Source organism: Chinchilla lanigera, unplaced genomic scaffold, assembly GCF_000276665.1.
Source record: "Chinchilla lanigera isolate Chin_1 unplaced genomic scaffold, ChiLan1.0 scaffold00049, whole genome shotgun sequence".
NCBI lineage: Eukaryota > Metazoa > Chordata > Mammalia > Rodentia > Chinchillidae > Chinchilla > Chinchilla lanigera.
In genome coordinates, this window is record NW_004955450.1 from 5,938,748 (window position 1) to 5,961,631 (window position 22,884).

The 22,884-nt window shown below is 36.3% G+C and overlaps 1 protein-coding gene across 3 annotated transcripts in view; it reads right to left on the reverse strand.

Annotated features, from left to right (window-relative positions):
- The window catches only part of Lrrc49 (leucine rich repeat containing 49), a 126,935-nt gene that overhangs the window by 35,403 nt on the left and 68,648 nt on the right, over positions 1–22,884 (reverse strand). For all 3 annotated transcript variants that reach the window (XM_005393639.2, XM_005393637.2, XM_005393636.2), the window contains 3 exons: positions 14,019–14,166; positions 6,286–6,369; positions 2,011–2,174 (listed from right to left, as the gene is read on the reverse strand). In XM_005393639.2, the coding sequence (XP_005393696.1) occupies positions 2,011–2,174; positions 6,286–6,369; positions 14,019–14,166 (396 nt within the window). The remainder of the gene's footprint in view (positions 1–2,010; positions 2,175–6,285; positions 6,370–14,018; positions 14,167–22,884) is intronic.

Here is a 22,884-nt window from a genome sequence, read left to right on the forward strand (position 1 = left end):
GAGCCAGCAGGCAGGAAGCTAGCCAGCCAGAAGGCTGGCGCTCCCCTCCCTACTGGTTATTAAAACTTACTATGAAACCATCACAAAAGAATCTGATATTGGCATTAAAATAAATACCATAGATTAGTAGAATAGGATACATTCAGAAATATATCCACATATTTATGGGAACTTAACATAAGATAAAGATGGCATTCTTATTAAAAAAGAAAAAATAGTTTATTTAAGAAATGTTATTAGAAAATTGACTAGCCAATTAAAATCAAGTTACACCCTTACCTAACATTGTATACTATAAACATAAATTAATGTATCAAAGGATGAATTTTTAAGTCTTTTTTTTGCTTTCTCAGGTTGCTTTATTTTTTTAAATTAAGTTTATTGGTATAGTTTAGATATATATAATGATCACATTCCTTATAGGGAATTTGTACCTGTACATGATGTATCTTAGTTCCTCTTTTTGGTCCCATTCCTCTCCCTTCTATGTCCTTATTAAAATTTTAGAATAAAACTTGCAAGATTACTTGGATAAACATTTTCAAAAAGAGAGACATCAAAAGTAGTACTGGTGTGCACTATTTTATGAATCTAAACTCCCATGCTATAAAGTCGTAACATTATAAAGTGTTACAGTTCTAACTCAGTAAAATTATATCTGATATTAAATAATAAATATTAAATGGAGCTCTAGGACTATATCAGAAAGGTATACTAGCTATATACAATAGTACAATTTCTATTCTTGTTGCCTTATTTTTCTAGCTGAAAGAGTTGAGAAGTTTTATATGTGGGTTCTCAAGTATAAAAATAGCTTGATAGAAATAAAGTATATTCTGTAACTGAAAATTTAAAAGTTCATCTAAATATATGTCAGACTTAAACTCCAGAACATTTCTAAGGCATTATTCTAATGCCTCTCAAACTATTGCTTTTAGTACACTTTTTTGCACATGAAAGGCTGAAGAAATTCTAGCTAAACACTTGAAATAAAAGCTATATTATATTTAGTTTGAAATGCATTTTAACAGTTGGTTAAGATAATAAAACAAATGTATTTTCCAATAAAAATTTAAATATATTTGATTTTTGATTTTCAGGCTTTTAAAAATTATGCATATATATTTAAATTATATCCACACTCTAGCGATGTATGTGTTGTATGTTCTCTCATCTACTCCACTCCAACATGCTTTCCTGAGAGGGAGAGAAGTACACGGGGTGTGGACAGTGTTGTCAGAACCACTAATTCTGTGGTACAGGAAAAGAGGTTGTGAGCCATGGAAACACACAGACCACAGACCATAACTGAACACTTATTCCAATTTGATCCCGAAGTGTTTATTACTACTAAAGCATAAAGTTTTGTACTGGCTGCTGGAGATACAACAGTGGTCAAGCGTATCAAGATCCTTTGCCTTATGAAGCTTTTGGGTGAGACAGATGTAAAACTACTAACCACCAACCAGGTTATAGAAAAGAACACAGAGGAAGGGCAGGACAGTCAGACATAATCTGCTCCAGGCTCTGGAGTCAGAGAAAGGTTTTGGGGTATGTGAGGTTGAAACGCAAGACCTCTGGGCTGCCTTGGAGTTAGCCGCGCAGGATCAGGAAGTACAAGGAAGTGGTACCCGGCGGTAGAAGTCTACTCTTACAGAAATATTCTGAGCCGGGAAAGAAAGGAACCCAAAGAAAGTCAGCAAGACCCTAGAAGGCGGCTGACGGGGTGGGACGTGGGACGAAACAGGTGAGGGGGCTGGGGGCCTCATCAGACTGTATTAAATCATCTAGACTTCTCCTATAAACAACAGGAAACCACTGGAAGGTTTTTAAATTTCTGTTTTTAATTTTTCCATCTTAACTTCTTAATTTAAACTTCTACTTTCAGTAACCTTTCTTAATTAAGAAATCTGCTCTTCAGAAGTAATTAGATGTGGGATGCTTTCCAAGCCCTGACCCAAACGGAGTTCTTGAAAGACGCTAGCGTCCCGCAAGGGCCCCGCGGCATACCCTGTGTCCTCCGGAAATGGAGAGGTGGTGCTTCCCTCCGTCTGGCAGGGGTCCTGAGGGGGAGAGGCAGAGTCTTTGCGATCTTGATTTGTAGCATTGTTGGCTACTCGTTGTTGCAAGTCCCAGTGTCGAGCTACGTTGTTAATTGTTAACCTTTTCTTCTCCTATGACAAGAATTACAAAACATAAATTTCTGAAGCGAGAAGCCCAGGAATATATTGCTTGTGGCTTCTTACAATACTTTTAAAAAGAAACTATTATTATTTGCTATAAGAAATTTAAATCTGACAGAAACTTATATGCCTCTGTCTTTAAACACAGCAAAAGAAACTAGTATTTTAATTTTCCTGTCTGAAATTAGGATGCATACTGTATTGCAATCTTGGTGGGGGAGGAAAGAGGAGAGGCCCTGATCAAGGTTCCATGTTTAAAAAGCATCAAATGTCATGTCTAAAAATGAAAACAAAATATTGCCCATACCACTGAAAGAAACTGCTAAGCGGAAGTGTTTCTATATAACTAGCGCCATTTTAAAAGAACAGGAAATACATTAATTCATTATATGTAATGGATGCCTTCAAGCAGTGTTTTTCTAACTTTAGAGTGCTTCAGATCACCTAGAAAGCTTTGTAAAACAGACTGCTGGACCTCATCCTGTTCTACCTTGTATTTGGTGTGGGGCTTGCGAACTTGCATCACCAACAGACTCCCAGTTACTGCTAATGTTGCTGGTTCATGCACCTCCCTTGAAAACCACTGTCTTGGAACATGAGCACTCATTCTCTTACAGAAACCCTGTTCAGAAAAGAAAGCTAAGCCACTAAAAGAAATCTGCGCTAGATTAAAATATTTCTGTCCCATTTATATTCAGTTTATATTGACTAGGATAAAGAATTCTTATTCTAGCGAAGTCCCCATTACCAAAAGTTAACATTGTGAAACAGAATTTCAACTAGATCAGAATATTAAAACTACATACATGCCCTTTCCTTTTTGCTATGAGGACCATCTGCCAAGGAAAGATCAGCAGAGGGTGACACTGCCGCCTCCCCACCAGCTCTCTGGAGCCAACAAAGGCTGCGAGAGAAATTCACTGACCTGCCCTCAGTGCCTGGGTACGTGGAGAACAATTATTTCTAGTTGCATCTCTTTGCATACATTTGTTTATCTAAGATTTTAGCCTGTATCCATGGCATCAGATAGGAATGAAAAGTGATGTGGCTTGCTTAGTTACCCTGAACTTTTAAAACTTCTATTTTCTGCTTAAAACTTCTATGTCTCTAGTTTTGGCCTGCGTTCCTTGTTCTATTGTTTGGTATTTCAGATTTGTCTTTATAGTTAATTGGGTTACACTGAAGATGTATGTATACTTCTGAGATGTTTTTACATTTTAGGTATGTCCTCTTTACCTACAGCAAATGGGATTCTGCTCTTCTACTATAAAAACGTCATTCCCTACTCTATAATAAAAAGACATTCTACCTTAAGGGATTTTATTTTAGTTACTTGTGGATGACTGTGCCAACCCAATGTTTAATCTAAGCAACGCTGCTATTTTTACTCAGTACCAAGGTCACTGGCTCCTTGCATTTGGCTTTCTGGCTGACAGGGGTTGGCAGAACGGAGTATTCTTAATGAGGTATATGCAGCAATGCTTAGAGAAAGAGCCATAAAATAACTCTACACCACTGGGTATGTTAATAAATTTATAACAATATAGTATCTGGAAATGCAAACACTTTTTTATACTCAGGCTAAAGTTAAGCTTCTTTTACTTGGGTTATTAAAATCGGGTTAACACCAGGCTGCCTAAGACAATGAGTAATTGTATTGGAGCCAGGATAAAGGAAGAGACAGTTTAAGGCAGGAGTGTATCCTGCAGCCAGGTGAGGACTGGTGGTCAGAAGGCCACAGGATGGCTCTAGACACCATGGCACAAGAAAAAAAGGAAGGCTTGATTATGCTAGATATTCTTCTAGGCAGAAGAGGGTACCTAAAGAAAAGTTTATTCTAAAGACCATGGAGGCATCAGCCTATAATTACCTTTGGAATAGCTGGATGGATGCAAATTTCCAAGTCTGTGTTAAAGTAACAAATATTTTAGAAGATGCCACATTCCAAATTTGGCCATTTTAATCTATTCTTTACAGTCTGAGCAAGACTATACAAGTGCATGCCATAATTACTACTTCCTTTCATTTCCAATGCAAGGAAAAAGGCAGAAAACACAGGCCCATGAACCTCCCTGTCCTCTGCACCCAACTCATCCCATTTTCTTAATGATCAACATATGGAGTCAAATGAAAGTAAAAGCATCTGCATGCTTCTAGATTTGCTGAAAATAAAAAGCTAAATAATCCCTATCATGCAGGAGTCCTACTAGTGAATTGAAGAAAACCATTTGCCACTTTCCAAAGTTACAGCATTTGTTTTTGTTTTGTACTAGGGCTTGAACCCAGGGGCCTTCACACATGGTTACATTTCCAGCTTCCCCCACCTTCTTTTTTTTTTTGTTTTTTACTTTGAGCCAAATATTCTTTTCAATATTTGCTAAACAATGAATGTACATTTCCTCAAATACTGATGGTAGTAAGATAGCTGAGTTGGGTATGTAACAAAAAATTTCCATTGAAAGTGAATTCAAATATGATCTGGTGCATATACCAAGCTCTCCTTACACTGGAAGTGTTATAGCAAATCATCAGTGGATTTTATTCTTCCTTTCCACACTCTAGGACTCTCACATGAGACTGTTCTGTAGATCTGCGAGCTTCCATTCTGCGCATGTGTGTCTTTCTACTCATTCATACTCAGTTATGTACTCATTCACGTAGGCATCTGAGCACAGTAAATGCATCAAAGCGAAGGCTATTGTTTCTAAAGGAACCATTTGCAAAATAGTGATGCCTGGCAGTGGCAAATATTGCTCCTATAGGTTTTTAAAAATGTGTCCTAAAAACCAAGGTATTTTTGGCTAACCCTTAGGGATATTTCAATATAGGAAAGATTAAAATCCTGCTGGCTAAATCAGTAAAAAGGTAGGTCTGTCAGGAGTAGGCTTAGGCACACCTAACTAATGGCATACATAACAAATAAAAGGTGGGGAGGATCTGTAAGTTAGGCATGGTAGCAGGTAAGGAAATTGCAGTATATTTAGTAATATTTAACTCTAAACTGCTTTCGAAGTCCAGAGAGAAGAATTGGGAACAAGTACTTTTTTACTGTTAAAGCTTATTTTCTTTAAAAAAGATTTTCTCTTAGTATGTGGATGTGATCCACAATGAATGCTTTCATCTTTGGAAGTTGGTGCATATACAGATCACATCCTAGTTCTTTTTATTTCTCTTTCCTCTCCATTCCCTCCATTCTCTTGATCCCTATCTATAAAAGTTCCATCTTTTATTTTGCTCTTTAAATTATTTATGCTTTGGGTTTCTCATACAAGAGAAAAGATGCAATATTTAACTTTCTGTGTCTGATTTATTTTGCTTAGCATTATGGTCTCAAGGTACATCCATTTTCCTACAAATGATTCACATGTATTCTCCTTTATGGCCGAGTAATACTCCATTGTGTATATACACATCATGCTTTCTTTATTCATTTTTCTCTTCATGGGCATGTTGGCTATTTCTAAGATTTAGCTATTATGACTTCTGCTGCTATAAACATTAGTATGCATGTTTCACTGTAATATGATGTCTTTAACTCTCCCAGAAGATACTTAGAAGTAGAAGTTTTAGTTTTTTTGAGGACTCTCCATACTAATTTCCAACAATGGTTGTACCAGTTTACATTTCCCAATAAAAACGGCTCCCATATCCCTGCAGCCTTGCCAGCCTTTGTTACCATTTGACTTGTTAATGATAGTCATTCATTCTGGGATAAGATGAAATCTCAGTGTAGTTTTGAATTGCATTTCTCTAATGGCCAAAGATGCTGAACATTTTTTTTCATGTACTTATTGGTCATTTGTACTTCTTCTTCTGAGAGGTGTTTATTTATTTCAATTGTATTATATTTTATTTTTATCTGTTTAAAGTCTCTTACCTTTGCATATGTTTTATAATGTACATTATATTATAAGTTTAAGTACAGGTTTATTTGTAGATAGCAACTTGTAAGAGCTTTAGGAGCGCTCATTTACAAAAAACATACTACTGACAAGCATGAAAAATTTACAAAGTTTAGAAACAAATTTCCCAGTAGATGAGCTCGCTAGCTCCATGGTGCACACATGTGTGCCCACCAGGATGAAGATCTCAGCGAAAATACCTTAAGCAAACTCTGCTTCTGACTTTCCCGCTTCTTCTCTTCCTCTTTTTTGGCTACAACAGATGCCATACGTCTTTCTTCTTCCTGAAAAAAAAAGTTTTCAAAAAGTATTATGAAATGTTTAATATGGTAAATATCATTGGCCCAAGGCCTTCTTCTTGAGGGGTACAACAACTTGCTAACAGAAAATATACTTTCCAAGAGAAATTTGGTATGTTTCTCTTTATTGTGTTCTTCCTTTGTATTTCTAAAACATTATACATTGCCTTTCCCCCTCTTAATTCTTTCTTTCTTTTTTTTGAGACAGAGTCTCACTAGACTGGCCTTGAACTCTCTGTGTAGCGCAGGCTGGTGTCAAACTTTCAGTGATCCTCCTGCCCCAGCCTCCCAAGTGCTGGGATTACAGGTGTGCACTCAGGAGGCACTCAAGCATTTTAACTCTTGGGGCTGGGGATTTAGCTCAGCGGCAAAAGCGCCTGCCTGGCAAGCGCAAGGTCGTGAGTTCAGTTCCTGGTACCGGAGAAAAAACCAAAAAAAAAAAAAAGCATTTTAACTCTGGAGGTTAGATGAACCTAGTTCATTAATATATCAAAGAAAAGGAATAAGAGACAGAAAAAGGGAGCTGGTTTATATAATTTTTCTTTGTACAAATTTTTTAAAAGTTTTTCAATTGTATTTCAATAAATATGGAAAAAATAAAATTATAAAATACATTATTATTTAGTTTAAAAATTTTTTAAAAATCACAATCCTATTACCCTAAATCAAACCTTAAAAGTTCTGTGTATTGTTTAAATTTTTTTTTCATGAGCAAAGTTTTTGAAGTTATAATCTGTGATATTCAGTGTGGATCATTTTTTTTTTCTAGCTAAAGAAAGAGAAATTTTCACAGTAAATTCTCATCATTTGACTTTTTAATGTACATTACCAAAATATTTTTATGTCTCTGTTTAAGAAAACAATTTCTTTCTAAAAAATAAGCTTGAAAATGTCTTCAGAGACAGAAACCATAAAAAGTAACTTAGCAGAACTAAGTTTAGAGAGTAAATAGGTAGAACTAAGTAACAGTAGGACCATTATAAATGAAAGATGGTAAGAGATGAAATTAAGTTCAACAAGGGGGGTGTTCAACAGCAGATTATACGGAGCTGAAGAGAAAATCGGTCAACTGGAAGTGGATCAGGGGGAAATTTCCTACTCCCTTCTCCATCATAACACTTAACCTATTACATTCTAATGATCCCTGGCACTATCCTCCTGCCTCCAATCCCCCAAAATAAGCTCCATGAGTGTAGAGACCAGGGCAACTCCTGGCACATGGTAGATGCTCAAAAAATATACATTTAAGGAGTGAACTAATAGATATATATCTTTATGGCTCAATCATTTCCTAAAACTAGAATGGCTAATTCAAATGGCAGTCATATTTACAAGGCTTTGGCATGTTAGCATTCGGCACTCTACTAATGTATTAATTTATATCCCTACCACAAGTCAATATTTGATTTGAAACCTGGTGGAGAGTTGTAAGAGCTGTTCACTAAATATTCCTATGCTTCCCATGTGCAGGCTGCATTGTGGAATAGCACTTTCTATCCTCTTGAAGTTCGATACGGTCATATGACTTACTTTGGCTAATGTCATACAAAGAACAGTGCCGTGTATTTATTTCTGGATGGAAGCTTTCAGACAAGGTATGGTGCTGCTGTTCTCTCTCTCACTTCTATTGAATATCTGCAAAGCTCCTGATGATGGGTATGCTGAGGGCCTAGTCCTGGAAGGAGGACAACATGGAACAAAGATCCAAGACCATATGCTGCAGGCAATCAGGTTATCATAGGCATTTATTGCTTTAATCCACTGAGGTTAAGGACGGTGATACCACCATACAATCTAGCCTGACCTCACCAATATACATTCAGAGCCAAGGGAGGCCAAAAAGACTATGGAAATATATTCTAGAAGGCAGGCCATTATACATATGTCCCAAAACAAAGACTTAGACTACAAAGTACACTTTAAAAACACACAAATACACAGAATTGAAAAGTAAAAACTAAAAAAGCACCCACTAGAAGATTCTAATGTTAGACATGAGGACACTAATGCTCTGAAAAGTTAGTAACTTATGAGGTCACACAGTTAGCATCAAAGTCAGAAATGGAATATTAGAGATGGAATTTGCAGTATTTTTGCTTATTTGTGATACTGGGGACTGAGCCCAGAGATTTCACGCTGAGCTACATCTCTATCCCTTTTCTTATTTTTATTTTGAAATTAAGTCACTAAGTTGCCCAGAATGGGCTTAAACTTGTCATCTTCCTGCTTCAGTCTCTCTGGATGCTGGGATTACAGTATGCACCAATGCACCCAGCTTATAATATTTTTTATAAGAATGATATTTATTTTACTAATTTTAGGAAGATGAAAGAGGTTATAATTCAAAGGTAATCTGCCATGTGATTTACTTGTTTTAAAGGGAATAACAATTTAATGTGATTTTCAGTGAATTTAAAGTGACTTAACAATACATAGAAAATAAGTATTCTTAAACTGGACAGAGGTAATCAGGAGAAATAAACTCAAAAAAGAGTCAGAACTTTGATTCCTGGCTTCCCAAAATAGTGGGTGTAACAATTATATTAAACTTTCTTAGTAAATACTGATTTTGTACTTATAGAGTATAACCTATTTCAGGATGAACTTTTAAAGAGCAAAAGTATATTGATGTTCAGTGTTGATTCATCTAAAATGTGAACTAGAAACAGATTGGTTACTCAGAGCCAGTTTCAAACAGTAATGGAAACTGTATGGATCACGTACTACACATACTTAAGAAATGATTTCATCAGATTTTTGAAAAGAATTTGAACTTCTATTAAGGCAGTAGGGCTTTAAAGGGAAATTTAAACCTTGGAAAACTGGATTTACACCAAATCAATTTAAATATTGAGTGTCTTAAGGAATTTTTACATCTGATGGCTATATTTCAGCCCAAGTAATTATAGAACAACTAAATTTAGAAACAAAAATAAACCTCTATTTGTGAAGATAAGCTATAAATCTGTTGGTAAAACTGTAAAAGTCTGACACCTTCATAATAATAATCCAGTTTCTTGGACAGAAGCCATATTCTTTACGTGGCAAAAGAAAGGGATCTATCTGGGACCAAAAAAACCTACTTTTTTCCTTACTTCGATTTGGCCCTCAACATCCATTATAGAAATAATTTCAAGTTAATTAAGTCATACAGTGACTTAATAGGTATCTGATAACCTAGATTATGCTTTTTCAGCAGATTATTACAGCTCTAAAAGAAAATACAGTTAAGAGGAAGTTTTCCTCCAGAATAAATAACATAGTCTTAATACAGACAGAAATTTCTCACGTGGAATTTTGAAACTTAAGTGGCAATGTACTCTTTGGCCACACACTGTAGACTAGGTAGTTATAAACAGCCACTGTTTTCTTTGAATATACAAAATATTTAAAGACTAGAAACAGTTTTTTTTTGTTGTTATTCTCTAAGACATAACCGATATTTTTTCATTCAAACAAACTCTTTCAACACAGGAAATTTATCCTTTCAAGGTTATAGTGTTAAAGTGAAGGTTAGAAGTCATCTCACCTGGCTTCTTCTGGGCCAGGAATAGTAGTTCAATACTGGGGGTGAGGAAAAGGAGGAGAAAAGCCAGAACAGGGCAGATTATGCCATTGCCAACAACTTCAAAATCGACACTGGCTTATGATAAGTTTATTTCTTCATCACGCAAAGAAAACTTCAAGTATCTTCATGTACTGGCTACATATTTCTATACGCTGTGATCTGATGGCATCTTCAGCTCAATATATGCTTCCATAATGACTACCATATGGGAAAAAAGTAGAATCTTGTGGTTTTTGAATGCTGCTGCCTGGAAATGAGACATTACTTCTGCTTGCATTTCATTAGCCGAAGCTCGTTGTTACACAACATGTAACTTTAGGGGTGAAAAAAAAGCCGCCATCTTCCATATGTCAGAAAGAGTAAAACAAATCATTTGTCAGCATTAGTAATGTCTACCATAACAAGAAACTGTGATGAGCTTTTGTCTGAGATGAGCTAGTCTAGGTTTTTGGAGAGCGAATTATAAACAAGTTCCTATGAGGCCAACTAAACTTTGATATTGTTTCTCTTTTCCAATTATGAGAACCATCTCCATTCTCCAAATGAGGACTTAGAAAGAAAAAGGAGAAGGTTCTGCCTCCCAGAATTTTCTGTGTAATGGCCCTTGTTCTAGCTCTTCGAAGTGTGTCTGTATCTCTCTTTTGTGAACAGTTGTGAGAATAGTTGGAGACCACTGTAACATCTGCCTTATGTCTTAGGTTTTGTTAAATCAAACAAGGCTCCCTGGAAATGATCCTCCTTGCCATTACCCATCTCAAACCAATAGTTTAGGTGTACTCTGACCATTGAAGGAAAAAAATGGAACAATTATATTTTCTGATTTCTTTATTTCTATAAATTAATGTTTTAAATATTAACTTCTATCACATCTCATAATTAACTAAACTTGAGTTTATCAATTCTAATGAAAGTTATTTTCATGCATGCTACTAAGGTCTCATCTTCCATAACTCTGCATTTGTGCTGTGAATTGTTTTATCTGACTGCTGTTATGGTGAAAAATCCAATATTTTCAGTTTATGTATTTTTAAAAATGCTAAACGCTGCTTATTTTTCAAGATGAGGCAGGCAGTAAACTTCTGTAAAGGGTCAGAGAGTAAATACTTCAGGTTTTGTGAGCAAAATATGACCTCTAACTCATATTCATCTTTATTTTTCCTGTTCCCTTCTTTTTTTTTAAACATTGTTTTAAAACTCTCAAAATCATTCTTAGCTTGACAGCTGCACAAAAATAAACTGCAGTACAGATTTGGATTGTAGGCTGTAGACTGCTAAAACCTTGTGCTAGACGACTGAGCTACTTTTGTATTCTGATCCCAGCAACAAATATATTAGGACCTCTAATTTCTCTAGTTCTGTCATTCACATACTTTATCAGAGTGACATTAATATTTTCTTATGTAACAAAAGTTGTTGACTAAAACGGACCAGAGACAAACCCCGCATTGCCACGTCAGTACGGATTTCTTGAAAGCCTGGCATTAATCCATTCTTTGTGTTCTGTACATATGCTTGAATCAAAAATCCACTTAACCATGCTGTCATACAGCTTACTCAAAATGATGTCATAGAAGCCTTTGCCATACGCTTTGCTTGAATATCAAAACACCGTCTATAGCACTTCTCTGAAAGGGTCTATTAATAATTACCCTGATATGATCGTTACATACTGTATATATGTATTTATTATGCACCATGAACATGAACAAATATTATGTCAACTAAAAAACAAACTATAAAATTGGAAACTTTTAAGGCTTGAATTATTTTTAGTGAATTAATGCTGCCTCCTAGTGATCAAGTCCTTAAGTATTCACCAACTGCACTTTAATAATCCAGTTTAGATTTCTTTCATAATCAATAGCAAGCTGACTGTCACAGTTTGGGGAGTTTATGTTTTCTCCTTTTGTAATAAAAAGGCAGATTAATTCACCTTAATGTTCAGCTACTCTATTATTCTACACCACATCCCAGATATCAACTTTCAATGGTCCAGCGCTCCAGATCAAAGACTGACAAATTCTAGCCCGCAGCCAAATCCAGTCCCACTTGTTTTCTCAAATAACTTTTTAAAACAAAGCCGTGCTCTTTCATTTACAGACTGCCCGTGTCTGCTTTCACACTACAGTGGGAGAGCTGAGCAGTTTCAACAGGGACTGTGTAGACTCTAAACCCTAAAATATTTACCTTGAGGTCCTTTCCAGATAAAGTTTGCCAAGCCCTGGCTCTAGATGGGCCTGGACTCACGTTTATTTATTCATCTAACACAGGCTTCACTTTCATCTGATTAATATTTACCCTATTCTTAGTAGACTAAAATCCACTCTTCCCAGGAGAAATAACAAAAGCAAAAATATGAGTTGAGGCCAGCAGTGGACAGCACCGTCTTATGTCTTGCTACTCCTCTGGGTCAGATGCTCAGAGTCCCTTACCCCGGTTCATCTCATTATCCATCCCCTCCTCCTGGTTCATCCTTTAGCCTCTACCCAGATAGGCAAGTGATTTTTAATAGGCAAGTGATTTTTAATAGGCATCCTTAAACTCTTCCAGGGCTCATCCTATTATGCCCAAGACAAACAACCTACACTCCTGACATGAAATGCTCCAGACCTTGCCTGTCAGACCTTGTCTTCCCTTACTCTCCCTGTATACTCATGGTCAGCCATGCCAAACTGCTGCTATCTGATGTGCAATTCTCTCAGCGCTCCTTTGCATTTGACACACCTTTACTCTCCACAGATGCATCCTTCTTCTTTGTCTCTCTTTACTCTGTGTGTCAAATATTGGCCCTATTGGAAATATTCTTTCTCTGAAAGACTTAGGAGTTACTTTGCTCTGTTATTATTTTGCCGTGTGTGTTTGCACTATATTACATTATATATTATATGAATCTAATTATCTCATTTACCTGGATCATCATTTGCATTGCAATCTAGCTGCATGCCTGTCTCTGTAGCAGATGGTAAGTAACTTTAGGGCAGGAACTATAATTGCAATTACATCATAAAACAGAGAGAGGGCAAAGTCAAGGAAACCCTCACTATTCATGAATTCAGCTACACTGATTCCTGTTTGCTAACCACCCTAGGTACTCATCATATTGCTGAGGCATAAATGAAAACCACACACAGAGAAGCTGATATAAAAGTCCCCTGGCAACTGAGTAAACCTAACTAATCATCAGAATTCACATCAAAATTAGCAAAGTCTAGAAGAGGAAAATAAAAACAGGTGGAGGCCTGGGATATTTTTCTAGAATAGAAGTGATCAGACAGGTTTTTAACAGGTATTTTCTGTGAAAATATCCAAACAAATTTGGAATGCAGTGAAACAAGACAAGATAGGTCTCTTTACAACAGAACTTCTTGGTACCAGTAATATGCTAATTGCGTGCAATGTGTACCTAAAAAGAGGTATCATATATAGAATTTCCTTTAGGTCAGCATCCAGACCAAAATATTTGTTTATAGGAAATATAAAAGAGATAGAATAAATAAAAACAGAGCTAGCTACTTTGGGAGGTATAACATCAACAATAACAACTCCACACAAAGCTTCCTAGGATCTTTACATTCTTCTAAAGTTTTATATTTTATTTTGTCTTCACAACAACTCTATGATACAGCATGACTGTGATTCTTATTTTACTTGGAGAAAAAAGATTAAATAAATTACTAAGATCACATAGCTAGAAAGTGCTCAAGCCAGGATGCAGACTCAAGCAGTCTGTCTCCCGAATATGTGTTCTTACCCATTACACCACATCACTTAATGAAACTCTCATTCATACATTCCAAAATTAATGATTAGCTGGATATTAAGCAAGAAGGAAAAACAAGCATGGTGATTAAATAGAAAGCTAGGGGTTTTTAAAGCTCTACTTGAGAAAATTAGAGATGGGGCCAGGTGGTAAAATCTCTGTAATTATAATTATGAAGTATATAGTCATGATAGTCCAAAGTCATAATTAATTAAAATTAAGAAGCATCTCAAGCACAGAACAGGTACCCAGTCTCCTACACCACACTAAGGAGAACAGTGTGGTGAGGCTTTGGAAGGTTCTCACCGTGACTCTCTTCATATCCAGCTGGCGCAGCTGCGTCATATTCTGGAGCACGGTGTGTTTGTACCATGACTCTTGAGCTATTGGGTTGCCATCAAAAGTGATGTCTGAGAGGGAAGTCGAGTCAGCAAGGCAGGAAACACTGTCAAAACTGCAGAAGAGACAGAAACCATTGGGTTATTTTGAGGCCTTTCAAATGATACTTTCAACCTGTAATAGACTTTTTAAAGAATACTTTTAGATTTACAGAAAAACTGAGAAGATACTACAGAGTTCTGATATACTTCATGTGATTTCCCCTAGTACTGTATTAACATCTTGCAATAGTATAGTACCCTTGTTACAATTAGTGAACCAGTATCAAACATTCTTACTAAAGTCCAAGTTTCACCTATATTTCTTTAGTTTTACCTTAAGTTTCTTTTCTGTCCTGGGATCCCATCCAATAATGTCACATTTAGTAGTCCTGCCCCCTTAGACATTTGGCTGTGACAGTTTCTCAGACTTTCATCATTTTGATGTCCTTGATAGGCTTTGCAGAATACTCACCAGCTATTTTGTATTAGAATTTGTCTGATATTTTCTCATAACTCAATTGGAGTGAAGGTACATACTATTAATATGACACAACACTTGATATTAGCATGGGTCATCTGGCCAAGGGAGCATTTTTCAGGTTTCTCTAGTGTAAAGTCCCCACTCCCTCCCCTCATTTCATACTAACACCTTAGGAGGGAATTAATTACATGATGTGTCCCCTACCCTTAGGAAGCTCCCCTCCTTGAAGTCAGAGTAGCAGGTAAATTATTGGAAATTTTTCTTCACAGGGTATCTATCTCTTTTTGGTCGGTTTTTTATTTATGTAAGTTTAGACCTGTGGATAGTTATCTTATATTTTAGGTTACAGTCCAACACTACTTTGTTTATTTTGTAGTTCAGTGTGTTCCATCTTTGGCCATTTGGAAGCTTTTTGAATTGGCTTTTATCTTCCTCTACTCCCATGGATATGGCTTTTCTTTCTCCTTTTCCTTCTTTCTCTTCTTCCTCACTCTTCTTCCACTTCTCCTTTTCCTCCTCTCTCCTTTCTTTTCTTCTTTTTTTCTCATTCTCTTCCTTCTTTTTTCTTCTTGAATGCTGCTTTAATTTCTGGCACTTTAAGATTTTCTCGACTCACGTACTGTATTTCCTACCCTATTCCTAGAATCAGCTATTTCCCCAAGGAGTCTTTTATTGGAGAATAGCAGTAAAAACAAAGATCAGGGGAGGTGTACTTTTTGCTTTTCAATGTCATTTCTTTTAGGTCCCTCAGCTGAGAGAGCAGGGAAGTGCATGTGTGCATACTAACCTGGGGACAGAATACACACGTCTTCACACTTCTCTGTGTCGCCGTCAGTGTCTATATGAAGCTAAACTCAAGTTCATACTGGCATCTCCAAATCTAATCCATTCTCAAACGGCTCATTGAAGCCTGCACAACTTGCTTATCTGGGAATTCCTACTCCAACAAGGAGAAAGCTGGATTCCACCACCTGCTAATATTTTGGCTCAAGCCAAATTAAAGTACTTCTGATCATTGCAAAGCTGAAAGGCAAAGTTTTTATTTCTTCTACTTGTCACCTTCCCGCCACACATCTGGCGCTCTGTGAATATCAGATATTCTCTATAAGCTAAGTGGGGTTGTCACTGTACCAGCTGTCACTCCATACCAACCCCTTCCTCAGAAAACAGGGAGGGAGAGTGGGAATTGCAGAGCCATCAAGGGATCTGAAGCAGAGGGGCTAATATGATCAGAACCTCATTCTAGAAAAATCCAACTGTAATAACACGGTTGAAAGGAATGAGTTCAGTGCCACAAGCTAGTTATATTGTAGGTTGCAGTAATAGAGGTGACAAATATTAAGGACCTAACATATCAAAAACCAAGGTAGAAGGTAGGGTAGGAAGGAAGGGATAGGATCTCTGGAAATTTAAAGTGTGGAACAAACAAATTAGTAATTGAAATGAGATGAGAGAGGAACTCAGATTAATTTCTAGGTTTCTTTTTCAGGTAAATGACTGTAGTTGTAGTTATAAGGGTTCATACTTTGTCACACTTCATTGAATTCTACACTTAAAATAGGTATAATTTATTACATGCAAATTATTTTAAAATTGATTCAGAGAAATTATTAAAAATGCAATATTTGATAGATCACATTTTCATCTCCTTTATCTAAAACTGTAACACTGGTGGCCAGTGGGTGTTAGACAACCATAGAATAAGGCCAGTCATTTAAATCTTAAGATATTTACTAATGTGAAAGGCAGAAGTAACAGAGCCAGTAGATGGCCTATGCTGAAGACTATTTCCACTCAGTGACCCAGCATAACTGAACAAATTAAAATATAATTAAAATATAAACTTCTTGAGGGCCAGATATCTGCAGAAAGGTACTATGATCACTGCCCTGGCATCTAATATAGGATCTATCATTCAATAAGTGTGCAATAAAGTTGTGGTAAATGAATGAAAGAATATGATGAACTGAAATGATTCCAAAGGGTCTACCCTTGATTAAAAAAAAACATAAATTTTCTACTATTCTTGGAACTATTACTTAAAAGATAACATGATATTCAAGAAACATTATGACCTGATATATACCACTAATCAGATAGAGGCAGTGAAAAAGGGAAATATTCCAGGAACATAGAGAAGTTGAATAACTTCATTTTATTATAGGTAGATTGAATTTTCTTTATTTATTATTCATTTACAAGCTAGCCTACAGAGAAGCTATGATTTGTTTTTTATTGCTAGGTATAACTTAAACTAAAATTATTTTTACTGTTCTCAGCCCTATCTATCAAATATTCCTTTGGGGAATAAAATTAGTCTAATAACTACCACTTGAATTAGTCTAGTAATGGCTACTGTCATACAACAAAGTGTCGTGGCTTGTATCTGGATGTTCCTCCCAAAGCCTTATGTAGTCATAGGTGGGGCTTTTTGAACATGGCTGGATCTAGAGTGTGTAATGCTGGGATTAAGGATGGACGCTGGGATTAATGATATCCCACCTGGGAAGTGAGTGTTACTTGCTTTAGGTTCAGGTAGCCTGGATAGAATATAAGAGACAGATAGAGGGCTGCTGTCATTTGCTACTTGCTACTTTGCTGCCTTCTGCCTGCCATAAACTGTTTCTCCTCTGCTATACCTCTCTGCCATGGCACCCTGCCTTGGAGCCAGCCAATTATGGACTGAAACTCCTACAAACTGTGAGCTACAATAAACCTTCCCTCCTCTAAATTTGAGTGTTGGGCATTTTGTCTCAGCAATGAGAAAAAAGTAACTAAAACACAAAGCTTAACAGTAACTTCACTGAATTAAAATATAAAGCATGTTTGCATGTACAGAAGAATATAATATGCCCAGTAAGCATAGTCATTATGAAGACTGTCAGACACCTAAAAGATCTACAGCTGTCCGTATGTTCTGTATTTGCAATTCTAGCACAACAAAACAGGCATCACAAACAGAAAAATCATTGCAAAATACAGCAGGTACATTCTTGCAACCAGCTTCTAGACCAGTTGCTAGTGTTGACTCTCAAGAAGAGTTTTTATGCTTTGAATAGTTTTATGAAAGCAACAATAAGTTTGTATTTGGCCCAGAAGATTCCTCACAGAACTTCATTTCCATCTGCAAGGCAGTTGGCCAACAAACATGCCAGACATTCCTCAAAGCTCACTGCCAAAGTATATATAACTTTAAAGACATTGTCTAACCAAATAAAACAATGCTCTTAAATACAAATACAGACTAATGAAGGGTTCTATTCCATCTAGCCAAAGAAAATCAAAATCAGACTAAAAGATAAGCCCAGGAATGGAATGGTGCTACAGGGGAGTACTGGCTCCTGAGGACCGCCAGCCTCTGCCTCTGTCTCTGTCATTGTTGTTGCTGTTCAGAACACACACTGGCTCACTTCTCAGAATACACGGAAAAGCTCTGTTCCAAAGGCTGATGTTTAACTCATAATGACTTTAATCTTTTTCCAGATTACTCATACATTTGTTCTTTCCCTGGCAGTCTCCTCCCAAGGGCACATCTGCTCCTTATCTGTTAAAGAACCTAGAGAGGAACAATCTGCCTACTGACTGAAATCCATATCTCAAAAGTAAAAATAAAATATTTTAGTCCATTTTATGCTTATATAATAAAATATAAGGAAAGAAACGATATTCCCATATGTATGTATGCTACATAGATATTTAACTAACAATTTCTAGATATCAATTTTTTTCAAATTAGAAAGTTGCCCCTGTAAGAAAGGCAGATTTAAAGATATGATGATATTCTTAAGATGCTAATTGGGAACAGTGACTCCAAACAAAGTGATTTTAAAAGTTCTTACGATGGTACACATGTTTTCTCTTCTTATTAAATACATACATGGGTACAAATAAATTCCTCAAATTCACTACAGAAAAGAAAATATTCTCAGTATTATAATTCTTCAAGATATGTTCCTTTTAGCCACTTTTAACATTTATGTGAATTGTTTAGTCATTATTCCAGCTACAAAGCCAGTCTAGCAGTGGCCCTGAGTGCAAAGTGATCTGAATGCAGTTCTGTGTAGGCAAGCTGCTCTCGGAGACATTGAGGGTCCAGATAATGCCCTGTGGAACGTGAGTGCCAGAGGGCTACTTTTGATGCTATGAATGAACTGCATTAGACAACAGCCCAATGTACCATTTGCCAGTTTCCATGGTATAAATTTCAACATGGCTAATTTCAAGCTACCAAGACGTTACTGAATTTAAGAAATGCATGTAATTGGGTCTAGGGAGCCAGCTCCAGCACATTATTGCCAATTAATTTCCTCTTTTATAATTAATAAAAGAACAGCTATTATCTGTCTTGAAACAATTCTGTTATTTAGAGGAAGTTCTTTCTATTGATGATTATTCTTAGAATTATTTGGATTTATTGACATAGAATAAACATACAACATTGCATATGCTTCACAAACTGAACATATCTTCATGACTGTTACTTAGATTAACAAATAAAACATTACCTACACCTGGGATACCCTCCTTGTATGCTCTCCCAGCCATTACACTGCCCCATAAGTACTTATCCTCTTGATGCTAATACTAAGGACAGGTTTGCTTTTGAACTTTAAGTAAATGGAATCATACATTGTACTTTTTTTTTGTACCGGGAATCAAACTCACCACCTCACGCTTGCCAGGCAGGCACTATGCCGCTGAGCTAAATCCCCGGCCACTGTACTTTTTTTGTAACTGGCTTTTTTGCTCAACATTTTATTTGGTAAGATTCATACATATTGCAGGTAAGTAGTTATAATTTCATTGTTCCCACTTCTAAGAAGTATCCCAATATATGAAAGTAGTATTAAATTTATTTTCTTTGTTCTACTTTTAGAGGACGTCTACTTGTTTGGGGCTAACATAAACAAAGCAGCTAAGCACACTCAAGTGAACACATTAAACATTTCTGTGGTACATGAGATTTGATAAAAAATATGGTATATGTTTAAATGAAAAAAATCATTATAGGAAGAGAGACATGGTTATTATTGCCCCTCATTTCAAACACACTTATCCCATCACGCTTGCCACTTTGTGAAGCAGTTCTAGAAGTCCTCCTTCATGAGTGTCTTTAGTTGCACTGTCATGGCTGCCTCCATGTCTTGAATCAATTCAAACACTTACCTTTTATAGTCATTTTGACTTTGGAAAAGAGCCAGAAGTTGCATGATGCCTGAACCACTGAATTAGGTGGGTAAGGACACATGATAATATTTTTATAAGCCTGCCTTTCTGTTGGATGGCAGTCAGAAGCACAATTCATCATATTTTTATCACTCTTCATAAAGACACTCACGAAAACGGACTTCCAGAACTGCTTCAGAAAGTGGCAAGAACAATGTGACTAGGACATTGAAGCAAGGGGGAAATACTTGGATGGGCATTTATGGCAATGTGTCTCTTACTGTAATAAATTTTAAAAATTTAAATATTCACCATGGTTGCTGATCACCCTTTGTGTGTGTGTATCTATATCTATATCTATATCTATATCTATATCTATTCACCATGGTTTTTGATCCCTGTGTGTGTGTGTGTGTGTGTGTATGTATATATATATATATATATATATGAGTGGAACTGCTGAGTCACAGTGTGCTTACATCCAACTTTACCAGAACTGCCAGACAGTGTTAATAATTATTTTACTGATTCACACTCAGAGTAACAGAAGTGAGAACTCTAATAGGTCCATGTTTTTGCTAATATTTTTTATCATACGGTATACATTGACAAATTTTACAACCTTACCCTACTTTAAAGTATTAATCCTTCTATATTTCAGAGCTGCTAATATTGCCTGGTGATCAGAATCACTTGTGAAGCTTATTGAAAATATAAACACAGAATGCCCTCCATTTCTATGGGTTCTATACCTGTGGATTCAACCAACCTGAGACCGAAAGTATGATATAATCACCCATGGATTTCGGTGTGGGGGTGTCGTAGCGCTAATCCCCCATGGATACTGAGGAACATGTGCACTTAGTTCTAAAATCTAAGTTCTAATCTAAAAGGTCATCCATTTGTTCTAATTCAATAAGTAATTCTAAGGCAGACTCACGGTTTGAGAACCACTGACCAAAACTTCACTATTCCCATATACTTAAAGACTGCTAACATGAAACTCACAATTTCTTATAAACAAAGCATTCACAATTCTAAGGAGGGCGATTTTTCCAAATTCACAATGTGATATACTAGCCTGTGTTCATAAAGACAATATGTATAAAACTGTGTATTGCAACATTCCTTGCAATAACAAAAAAAATTGATATTCCAAAATGACCATCAGTGAGGAACTCATTAAATAAAAATTAATTCATTCAATGAAACTTAATCCATTAAAAAGATGAAATACAAGTGTAGGGCTTATATTCACCTGGAGTGACTAATTGCCTTGGTTAAAATATTTCCTTGCTAATATTACAGACTAGTGCCCTAGAGATGCCTGAGTGCCTCTTCTCACAGCCCTTGGCCCAGCTCGGGGACACCTTGCATCTTCTGTTCTTTTGGCAGCAAAAAGTGGCCCAGTTAATATTTTCCTTTCAAGCAGAAGCTTCAAAACCCAATGGAGCATCTGTTTCAACTAGATAGTGTTTATACTAACAGCAATGCTTAAATTTTTGATTAATCCCTTGTCCACCTCTATTAACATAGAAAAATGTCTGCATATGACATTTCCAACTAAAAGGTAAGCACTCAAAACACAGTCATATTCTTGGGGCCTGGGGACTTCAACACATAAACTGGGTGAGATGCATGTAATTTAATCCATAACACCTATGTATAGTCTTTATGCATGTTCTTGGGTTGGATCCCCATATCCACATCTATCATTTTCTTCTCTTTGTAAATTACGATCTGACAAAGTATCAACCTCTAATAAAAGTGGCCTTATCATGGGAAAGCTACAAAAAGTTCATTTGCTGCATGAACCAGATGGAATGATTGTTCCCAAAATTTCAGTGTGAAACTGATATTGGTGGGTATAGTGTCATTTTCCATAATATTTTGATAGAACATTCAATATTCACTGTAGTACTTTTGACCTTCCCAACCATTTTTTAACAGCAGTGTAATGCAGCACTGCTCTTTGTCTTATTAAAACAAAAGATTTCTGGCACCTATCATTTCACATAATAGTCAAGTCACAAGAATAATAATGAGAATGCTATATGCATTCAAAAACCAAGGGTATTTCCTCTAACTGAACGGCATCACCTCAACACACACACACACACACACACACACACACACACACACACACTCTATTCTCTTACTCCTGGCCAAGATGGCAATTTCTATATATTCATCTTCTCAAAAGTAATTCCAACTGCAAACTTTCTAGCCTGCATGGACATAGTTACACAGCAAAGTGAGTTTTAACTTTATGTTACAATCCCTTAGCTATTTGCAGCCTTGAAAGGGGATATATAATATACTAATCGAGTAACATGTTGTTCGGAAGCTTTCTTTTAATCCTTATGAAGAAAAAGGGCCTGGAATTATAGCTACAGGCAGAAAGAGGAGTAAAACTGAATCGCTCCCCTTAAGAAATTTACATTCTGGTATAACTAGGAGAATATATATATATATATATATATATATATATATACACATATATATGTAGTAAATACATAGATATACGCAAAAATATACATATACATGAGGTAAGGGCAGAAGCACAAAGTGAATATTCTAATCACTCTCCAAAAAAAAACATAAAACAATATAAAATCAATGTCTATAACATAAACTAAATGGCAGAGAGAATACCCAAATAACAACTTACTTATAAGTACAAAATTAAACAGTAAGTCTCAGCAAAAAATCTCTTAGATCTATCCATTTATACTTTGATGGACAGCAAGAGCATTACAGGGAAAAACTATGGAAGAGAGAAGAAAAAAACTAGTAGTGGTCTGAAGCCAAACTGAAATCATCAGAAAGAGGAAGTGCATTCAAATTGTAAAAGTCCTGGAGGAGGACAAGTAGATCAGGGCAGGTGCTTCTAAGGGTACTTCAAGGCAGCAGTCTTCAAAAAGCTAAGTCAATGGTTTTGACAATGCAAGAGGTAGAGGGGCCGGGAATATAGCTCAGCGGCACAAATGCCTGCTTGAGAAGCACAAGGTCTTGAGTTTGATTTCTGGTACCAAAAAAAAAGAGGTACAGGGCCCCTTCACAGACTGCATGGAAAGAAGATAATAGGCAAAAGGGGGAGTGGTGTAGAGCCTTGAAAGGCAAAAGAGAAATAAAAAATTAAAAT